We start from the raw sequence: 10,440 nt of genomic DNA, 5'->3' as shown, positions 1-10,440 counted from the left end.
TGAAGGCTCCCCAAGGATCCAGATGTCGGAGGAACTTCCCTGCGCTGGGCAGGTTTCTGTGTCTCAGCTGGGAAGGGCCGTGCAGACCTGGCTGGGGACTCCTGCCTGAGGATCCTCACTGTGGGCTCCTGGCTGGGGGGCCCCTGCCGGGGGTCTCCGTGCCGAGGCGGGGGCTGCCCCAGGGGTCGGGGTCGGGTTCGGTTCGGTTCGGTTCGGTTCGGTTCGGTTCGGTTCTGCCCGTCCCGCTCCGCTCGCGGCGCTGTGGCCCGGGTCCGGCGGCCGCGCGGCCGGTGACGCACAGGCCCCGCCCCTCGGGCCGGGGGCGCGCGGCGGGGGCGTGGCGAGGGCAGGGGCGCGCGCGGCGGGGCGTGTCGGTGCCGGGCGGGGCGCGCGCGGGGGGGCGGTGCCGGGCGGCAGTCGGGCGGCAGCCGCGGCCGGGGCGGGAGCGGCGGCGGGGGCCGGGGCGGGCAGCGGCGCCCCGCGGGGCGGCATGTCCAAGACGCTGCGGAAGAAGCGGCACTGGCTGAGCAAGGTGCAGGAGTGCGTGGTGTCCTGGGGCGGCCCGGCGGGCCCCGACCCCGACCTCCTGCGCGGCGGCGCCGAGCGCGGCGAGTTCCCGTACCTGGCGGGCCGGCTGCCGCCGGGCGGCGAAGGCGCGCCGGGGCCCGTGCTGCTCTCGGGCAAGGCGCCAGCGCCGGGCGACGTGCTGCTGGAGGTGAACGGCACCCCCGTCAGCGGCCTCACGCACCGCGACACGCTGGCCGTGGTCCGGCACTTCAGGGAGCCCGTGCGCCTCAAGACCGTGCGCCCAGGTGAGCCGCAGGCCGCGCCGCGCCCGCCGCCCGCCCCGCCGGATCGGGTAGGCCCCGCCGCGGCGGCGGCCCTGCGGGGGGCGGGTGCCGGGCTGGGAAAGTTTCCCGGGCTCCGGGCGGGCGTCTCCGCCGAGCGGGGCGGTGGGGAGGGCGGGCGGGCGGGCGGACCCGGAGTCCCGCCCCGGCCCCCGAGCGGCCCCGGCGGGCGGCGATTCCTCCCCGGCCCGGCGGGCACCGCGGGCCGTCCGTTCGGGCCCGATGCCGTGGGGCGCCGCTGGGCGGGCCCGCTCCCCGCCCGGGGCTGAGCTCGGTGTGCGGTGTCGTGTGGGGCGGGAGGGTTCGGGGTTCCCGCCGCTCCCGGGGGCCCCTGCCCGCGCTGTCTCTGCGTGGCCGCCGCCACCGGCTCTCCGGTGGGTTCGGGTCCGCGGGTGACTGAGCACCGCTCTGGGCGGTGTTTGTGCGAACTGCTGGGAGCCGGGCGAGGGGCAGGTGCGGCGGTCCCGAGCGGGGATCTGGGAATGCCGGAATGCCACCGCCCCGACCGGTGCGTTCCTGATCTGCCAGAGACTGGCAACAGACTCAGGGTGTTCTTTTCCCCGTAGATTTGGATTAATTTTGAGTATCCTTTAATTAACTAATGATATCAGATCACTGTGGTAAAGCCGTCTTTGTCAACGTGCCTGTCACACGTCAGGTTAATGCCGAACAGTGGAACCTGTGCTCGTCTCAGCTCAGCATTCACAGCAGAACGAGCTTCAGATTTGCCGCTTTCCTGGTCAGGAAATCCAGGTGTAAGCATGGTACCTTATAAAAAATTGTCTTTGCTAAAGCATTTTTCTCTGAATCACAGCTGATGCCAGTAGTTCCATGACTGAAGGCTATAGTATTTCTTATACATTTTTTTTTTTTTATTTAGCACCTGCCTTGTATGTCGTTCCTAACTGCTGGGTTGCAATTTGACTTTAGGTAATACTTATTTTAAATCAGATTTCTCTCGTTTGACCGCTGATGAAAAGCCATCTTCTGTGTACAGACTGAGTAGCTGCTTCTGATGCATATTGCCTGTCAAACAAATTTAAAAAACCCAAATAAACTCATACCTTAAAGCACCTACAGAAGCCTGGCATGCTTTGAAGGATACCTTTATTTATGAAATTGGAAATCCAATCTTAAGAAAATACAAAAGAACAAACTGCTGCATGTTAAATGTAGAATAAGAGGATTAAAAGCATGAACAATTTTTTTTTAATATAGTAAATAACAATAAATCTCTTTTAAAAAGCAAAGGCCTATGGAACATGAAACTAGAATTAGAAAATCAAAGGAATTTCTACTGTTTACAACAGAGGGAGATAGGGTTATTCCTGTACTGGGGCTTTCCATAACAGAATTAGCTCCAACTGTCAGGTTAAAACTGGCAGAAAAGATTTTAGAAAAAAATGATAGAATGAGTAGTAGAAAATTACTAGAGCCAGATGATGTTCTTTAGGAGTTACAGATATGAAGTACTAAGCAGCATTGTGTTGCTCGTTCATCAGTGCTGTGGGTTAGTAACAGGTTAAAATATGGGAATGGTTTTCTCAACAGAAGGAGACTATTGCTGGAGTCTTGCAAAGACCTGTGCTGTTTAGCATAGTCATCCAGAGCTTGTAAGCTGAACTCTGAGTTGAGTTGTAAAAAGAGAGCTAGCATTTTTATGCTGATTTTTATATAACTTCTGAAACAAATAAAACTGAAGCTTCAGATCCAGCAATTTTTCCCATACTGGAACATATTGCAAGCCTTATTTACCACATCAGATGATTTTTGCAGTAATTTTCTGTGTTAGACCCAATGTCCTTAAATACAGTATTTTAAAGCATACTTGTTTTTCTTGGGGAGGTTTTGGCCAGCTCCATCCTGTGCCTGAGAGCTTCTCATATTTGACTGCTGTAGGGACAGAAATCTGGGGGAATCCAACTTGAGGGGTCTTTACAATGACAGTGAGGAATTTGTTGCCTTGCCTCTGAATTTTAGGGCAACTTTGGTGTTTAAGAGCTGTCTCCAGCTTCCAGGTAAAGCCTGTGAAGGTGTCCCCATGGCCTTGAAGAGCATGTTGGGGGAATGGACTGCTTTATTTCAAGTAGTGATGTAGCCCTTCATTAAAGGCAGCAACAGCTTTAGTTGTCAACAGTAAAATCTGTCTCTGATGCTTACAGCAACCTCATAGAAAATTTAAAATGGAAATTTCAAGATGCTGTTTAGTCTTGTTTGATAAGACACTTGAAAGATATGAGTGTTAATTTGAACGCCATCTGTTAACTGCACATCACAAATGATGGACCATTTTGTTGATGAAGAAATTTGTCCTTCCCTTCCTTGTTCTGTCCTTACTTGCTGAGGAGGGAGGAGGAGGAGGAGGAGGCTTTTGTGCCCTGCTGGGGATGGGTGTCATTGGTGCCACAGCCCTGCCCTGCTGAGGGCTGGCTCATGCTTCAGTGCTGGTATTGTCAGAATGGGGTAGCAGAGTCTGCAGAAGGCCAGCAGCATCCCTGGGCTGATGCTGGGATCTGAATTGTCTAAATAAAAGTTAGAAATCCCTTAATTTCAGCTGATGTTTAAGATCACAATGACACAATGATTTTGGTACAATTCATCATCATCCAGATCGGATGAGCAGAACAGCAGTGCAGAGAAATAAGGCTTTTTATGCAGTGTGGTATTTGCATGTGTGTGCATCCAGGCAGATGTCAGCCTCCTGGTCCTGACGAGTGTCCTTGTGTCCCAGACACACCTGGGCAGTGCTGGTCACAAGCTGATCACCTGCTGGCATGTGCCAGGCAGCTCCAGGACCTTCCAGTCCAGCGTTACTTGGATTAGAACATTAGCCTGGGAACTAGCTGGCACTGCTTTAGGTTCTTTCCTTTACCTAAAGGACAAAGAAAAGGATTTTGCTGTAGTTAAGGCAATTCTGTGAGTACCAGGTTCATCCTCTAAGGATACCTACTAGTTCCAGATGGCATTGAGACATAGTGAGAAAGATGGCTGTGTGTGCAGGAGAGCCTGCTTGCAGGAGTACTCCTCGATGTAATTTTGGGTGCCTTCCTTCTTCATAGTGGCATGGTAGCCAAAATACATCAAAGCAGTCTTAAAGTAACAAGAATTACTGATTATCTGCAAGCTCCTCTTTCTGCAGTCTGAGTTGCCAGATACTATGTAGGAAGGAATGCGTGTTCCTTCCAAACTAAGAAGCTTTGATGAGTACAGCAACTCTGCAGCACTTATTATGGTTTCATGGCCACTATAACTAGCATTTGGGAAAAAAGGGCAGTCATGCCATTCTCCCACTTGAAAAATGCTTCCAGAACACATAGTTTTGTCCTTTGGTTATTGAGAAAATGTATGTTGGCTCATTGTGTCAAAACTGGTCTTCAATTAAAAAAAAAAAAAAGGCTGCATGATTTAAAATTATTAAAAGTGCCTTTCGGGCTAATTTTTTAGTAGTGTAAATGAAACTACTAAACCTTGTTTCCCCATGTATCTGTTTCACAGCTGATTTTCACAGTCATGGTTGGAGCTTTCCCTCTGACTGAGCCATTTATTTGTTATCTCCAGCCTGGATTGCCAGCCCTGCAGTAAGGTGGTGTTTGATGCTTTGATTTTATTTCTTCACCCCCATATCTGGTGTGTGGAGGACTTCCCAGCTCCCACAACACTCATATGATCTTTGTCTTTTCAGTCCTCCATTCCATTTCCAATGCATACATTCTGCCCCAGTCCTCAGCTGAGGCATGTTGTACTTTGTGTGTGCTCAACCAGGGTCTGCAGCTGTTGGATGTGACATCTCTAACTACCTCAGATCTATTGTTTTATTTGAGTTACAATGCATTAGTACAGAGAATGAGATGACTGACAGGTGGATGTAGTACTCTGAAATTCTCAGTAGCAAGCATTTTTTTCAAGTCAATACCTTTCACTAAATCATGTGATGCTCTTGGGACTTGAGGATCTTAAAGCTAGCAAGGCCTTATCTTACCTAAATGTTCTCCTGATCAAAATCTAGCAGAAGCTTACAAGACAGCAAGTTATTGCTGGGTGCATTTTCTCATATGACTGCAGAATTGCACAGTGATCGATCCCTGACACCTCTGTTGCTGATGGGGGTTAATGGAAATGTTTAGAAGTCGGGCTGTGCACGGGGGTCCCTTCTCTGAAGCAGAATAACTGAAAGGAGTGATGACAAATGCAGTGACTCAGATCAGGATCCAGCACTTGAGACATGTTACTTGAAGCTGAGCATACAAGATTAATTTGCATTTTCTCTTGTGCTTGAAGTAGGTACAAAGCCTCCGTGTGGGGGTAAACATTTGCATGTTTGGCAATTAAGGCAGAGAGGAGGGCACGCTGCACTCTGAGGCTGTTTTCACAAAATCAGATGAATTCTAAATGTGCCGTGTTAAAACAGAGATCAGAGTACACACTAGGATAATTTTGCCTCTCGGAGGAAGGCATTACCCTAATTCTGTGTTTCTCTGGAAGCTGGCAGTAGGCCAGCTCAGTGATTAAACTAATGTGTTACTCTGCCAGTCTGAGGAGCTGAGGCAGCCAGCTTGGGTCCTGCAGTCCTTGAGGCACATTCAGTGGGGGCTGCTGGATGCTGGTGTGGGAAGCTGCCCCTCCTGCCTGGGAGTGCACTGAGAGCTGATCCATTTTTATACAAAAAAAAAAAAAAAGGAAAGGTTGATTCATTTTACCATACCAAGAAAAGTCGAAATCATACAGGGTGTTGCTGTAATGAATGTGTGGACTATCCCAGTGTCATGAAACTAGGCCGAAGACAGATGTGCAGTCTTGGAAAAAGAAAACGGAATAGCAAACACTTTCTGCAGGAAGCTGTCATTTCTCTAAAGCACTGGCAGCAGCAGTGATGTGTCCTGCAGCAGTTTGAGAGCCACCTTACACAAAAGCCATTGTGTCTCAGATGGATTGATGCAGAGGACTATCAAGTGCTTGCCGAGAGATGGGTATTAGTATGTGCATGTAATTTCATCTCTCTATAAACATGTTATTCTTGGCATAGAACATACTGCCTTTCCCTTTCACATACTCCTTTGTTTAAATTTTACTGTGATGAACACTGTCCTAATGATTTCACCATAAATGCACTCTAATTGTTCTATTCTTTCTTGGCGTGTTAGTTTCGAATGATAACGAGGCCTCGTGTGGCTTTTGCTACCATGCTGCTTAACACCGTGGTTTTAATTTCTACTTTTTTGTTCCCTTCGGGAGAGCCATTCTTTTTCCTCTACTGTTTGCTGATGTCTCTCAGGAGAGACTGCAGAATAGCACAGAGTAAAGCCAGTGTTTACCTGGAGCTGGTGGCAGAGCAGGAGCTGCAGCCGGTGTTCTCCAAACCCACCTCTGTGCCTGTCTCCTCTGTGTTAGGGAAATGAGATTTTCAGTAGGATTGAATAATCAAGCACTTGTATTCCAGTTATTCCTGGAAGGAAATTTTCTCATTCAGACAGTTTAAATTCTTGCATATATGTTTACAGTGCTTTTCTATTAAAAAAAGCAAAACCAAAAACAAACAACAAACCTTAGGTTTACATGCCAGCATTGATCTTGTTTAAAATCCTTGAAACTGTGATTTTTGCCACTACTCTGCAATGCCAAGAGGCTTTCTCTTCTATGTGAATGGAGCCAAGAACAAAGTCAACTTGAACCTTTATTTGAACCATGACTGCAACAGCAGATTTCATCTTCATAATTTTTGCTTATTGCTCTTGAATTTCTGGCTGCCTTAATGAATGCTAGTCAATTGTAGAAAATGGATGGGTTTTATTGCTCTGAAGAGGTATAATTTCCTTAATTTTTAAAAAGAATTTTCATTTTGCTTTTGTAAAACAAGCACACTTTAAAACTAAACTGTCTTTTAAGAAAATTCCTGAAGTAAACTATTGTCCTGGTATAACTTGCTATGCACCATGTTTCTTTATTATTGGAACATCTGCTTCAAGATATTTTCAGCTGATGATTCTTTAAAAAATCCTGGAATAAAATAATAATTATGCATTCAAATAGACAGCTGAAAAAAATTACTCTAGTAATAGATTGTTGCTCTGTTTTAAGGTCTTTGAATTCATTCTTCTCATTCTTGTTTTTAATTCTTGATGCTTCCTTTTAAGAAATCTTGTCATGTTCATGGGCTGCTAGTTAAATCGCATCTTGTTCCCTGAATGGGAACAATTTTCTTCTTCAAAGCAATGGTATTCCTGAGAGTACTACATTTGGATTAAGAAAAATATGTGTTCTTTGTGTTTGAGAGTAAATTTCTTATTTAGTTCTGCTGAACAGAAGGGGAAGATGCAGTAGGAAGATTACAGATTTGTATGGATCTGTTACACCATCATCGAAAACAGAATTCTAAGTAATTCATCCTTTCGGTTGCTAATTGGTATTTGAGTCTGTCAAATTTATCTTTTTGGGGCCCTGTGTGGATCACAGAGGGAACAGGAGCTGCTCCTGAGTGACACACCAGCTGTAGTTGGATACGATGGGCTGGCTTCCAGGCAAATGCATTTTAAAAGTGTATACTTTTGGGAAGTATCCTGGGGAGGGAGTGAGTTGGTACGTGTGGTGTCAAGAGGCTGTAAAGGCACTGATGGGAGCAAGGGCATCCCCACTATGGGTGCAGCAAGTCAAAGGATGCTGGAGTTTGTTTTCTGTACTGGATGTTCAAACCTCTGCACCAGCTGTGCCTCGGTGCTGCTGTTTGAGCTGCAGAAACAGGTGGTTGGATGGAGCCATGTTCTGGGGTTAGCTTAGGTGTAGTTTTCAGTATGAAGTACCATCAGGCATCTCTTGTTCCAGCTTATGTTACTGTGCTTTTTTTGTCATATGCAAATGCAACGTGTTAAGGTGATGATCTTTCATGGAAATGTAATTCCATTTGCAGAGCACACCATGGTTGTTAGACATAACTCTGGTCTTCCTCTGACAGTCAGCTTTTAAAGTGTGTTTTCATAGCTACCTTTAAAAATTCTTGCTTAAAGCTGCTTTTCAATATGTATGTTTCACAAGCCTGTAATTTTTCACAAATTGTCAGTTGCTCTCAATTGAATGTAGCTTCTTCCAATTGCAAATCACCAGTGTGTTTGCTGTCCATCCTCTGTCACTCTTCACTTACTGAATGGTAGGCTAGCTTGTGTAGCTTGATCAATTGTAAACTGTTTTCCTGAGATACAAGCAAGAAGTTAATTCCTTTAAACTCTGGATTGTCTCTTCAGTTACCTGTGAGCTTGAATTCTAGTTCTGTCAGATCATGGTACACTTGAATATTGATTCTTGCTGTGTTCTACTTCAGTGCCATTTCATTACTGATTTTTGGTAATAAATACAGTCTGACTACCAGCTGGTATCTTATGAATATGGATTTTGGAAGCTGTATAAACATCAGAAGTATTCTGGCTTTTGGTGTCTACAAGTGCATTATTTCTATCTGCATGATAGTGAAGTATTCTTTCAAAAAGGTGGTAAGGAAATCAGCAAGGTTAATGTGATTGTGTGGATTTTCTGCTACTAAAGTTGTCTCTTCTTGAACACACTGCATTTGGAAATAGAGAACATAAATTCTTTCAGGTCCAGTAGTATTGTTCCTTGGTATTCCCCTGACATGAGAAGTTAACCCAAAATCTGAAGCAGCTGGTGACACCACCTTGTCCCTCTTGTGGGAGGGTTCCTGACCTGACACATGCAGGACAAGTCAGATCCAGGGGGATGTGGGAGCTGCAGATCATGAACTGGAGTTCGCTTTTTCTGCCAACAATATTAGGGAATGCTCATCTTACAGAGTAGATGCAAAGTAGAAAAAGTAGTGGAGATAGAATCATAGAATCATAGAATCCTAGGGGTTGGAAGGGACCTCGAAAGATCATCTAGTCCAACCCAAGACTTTCTTGAAAAGAAAGAAATCACCAGACTGGAAAAACTCTTGTGTAATGGGACAGAGAGGTGTGGAATGACAACACAAAGGAAACAAGTGCAAGGAATGGGAATATCCAGGAGCAGTACAGAAGAGCACAATAATGGTTTTGTTGCTCCTTCTCTCACAGCACAGGTGAGAGGCTGTAACCTCGAGGCAGCAAACATTCCCTGGTAGCAGGAAACGTGTCTTGAGGGGCAGTCCCTGCAGTCAGGTTCAACAAGGTTCTGTAGTTGAACTTTGCCTTCTAACACTGTTCCAGGGATTGGTACATGCTGATTAATAACTGTGGGAAGGCTCAGGTAGTTGGGGTTTTTCTGATTTGGTCCCAGTATACCTCCAAACTGAAGACATAGGAAGGCTTCCTTCACAAGCTTTGGAACATTATCTTTTGGTTGGCCAGGTGTGAGCTGATTTGATTTATGAAGCTTAATAACAGTAGGAAATAAAGATTTGGAAATTCAAAATACTTTTTTTTTTTTTTTCCTTAAAGAAGCCGCTTTTCTTGAAAACAATCATTCAAACACCTGGAAGATGTGAATCAGGCTAAAAGTAAAAAGATGTTTACTCCACTTTGGCTCTTGGCTTGCAGATTTACAGCATTCAGTAGTTGTTCACCAGCCACTCCAAGTTTACACAAAAACACTTTCAGAAGTCTTCATCTCATGATGCATCACAGACTAACCATCATAGTCATTTAGAAGAAAAAACAAGCTCCCTTTTCCACCCACCCACTAAAACCCACATGCATTTCTAGACCTGGCCATTACACACTTTGCTTCTTTGTAGTGCAAATATTAATAAAGATCTCATGCCTTAGGAAGAAAAATGAATGGTTGGTATGTTCCAGTGGTGTTTACCTCCTGGCAATCAAATGCAGTCATCAGGCCAGTTTCTCTGAGCTATGAAGAACACCAAAGGCCATTTTGAATTTTGAAAATGCAAGTTGGGAGATCTCTGCAGTCTTCTGCCAGAAACTTCTCTGAAAAACAACCATAGATACGTGGTGGTTTAGCCTGTCTATCAAGCTTTGAACATAGAAAATAAAAAGAAATGTATTTAGTGCTGAATTTTTACTGAAATGTCCCTGTTGCCTTTGCCAGAGCTTTTTTTTAAATTTTGTTTGGTTTTTTTGTGGGTTTTTTGTTGTTGGGTTTTTTTGTTTTTTTGTTTTTTTGTTTTTTTGTTTTTTTTTTTTTGATAAAGCATTTAGAGAGGAAATAATGTCCATTGGACTAGGATTTTTTCACACTTGCATTTTGAGAGCAACTTGATGTTTGCTTTTATGTTTGGGATTCAAATTGTGTCTCTTCCATCGGGGACTGTTCCAGCATGCAAGCAGGGACAGATCATGAAGTTTGGGGACCCTTTTGCCAGGACTCATCTGTTTGCCTGGTGATGTGTGGGATGTGAGGCTGGGGTCTGTCTGCCTGATGGGTGCTGGTGGGGATTTTTTCCTCAGCAGATCCCCTGGCTGGGGTGGGAGTGATGCACAGGCACCCGTTCTCTGCTTAGCTAGAAGAAACGTGGTTAAAAAAATTCTCCTTTCATGTTGATGAAAGAACAGATGAGAGAGAAAATTCTATCTGAAGTGGCTGCTTAATTGCAGTTTGATACAGTGATGTAGTTTATCAAATTAAGTTGTTAGTAGAAGTGATGTTAGGG

At 45.6% G+C, this 10,440-nt stretch overlaps 1 protein-coding gene across 4 annotated transcripts in view; it reads left to right on the top strand.

Moving 5' to 3' along the window:
- The first annotated feature begins 426 nt into the window (after nucleotides 1–426).
- The window catches only part of MAGI3 (membrane associated guanylate kinase, WW and PDZ domain containing 3), a 52,761-nt gene continuing 42,747 nt past the window's right edge, over nucleotides 427–10,440 (top strand). For all 4 annotated transcript variants that reach the window (XM_071768788.1, XM_071768790.1, XM_071768787.1 and 1 more), the window contains exon 1: nucleotides 427–812. In XM_071768788.1, the coding sequence (XP_071624889.1) occupies nucleotides 491–812 (322 nt within the window). In that variant the 5' untranslated portion in view covers nucleotides 427–490. The remainder of the gene's footprint in view (nucleotides 813–10,440) is intronic.

The sequence above is a fragment of the Heliangelus exortis genome, chromosome 25 (genome assembly GCF_036169615.1).
Source record: "Heliangelus exortis chromosome 25, bHelExo1.hap1, whole genome shotgun sequence".
NCBI lineage: Eukaryota > Metazoa > Chordata > Aves > Apodiformes > Trochilidae > Heliangelus > Heliangelus exortis.
Note: the sequence above shows the minus strand (reverse complement) of the source record. Positions and strands in the feature narration are given on the sequence as shown.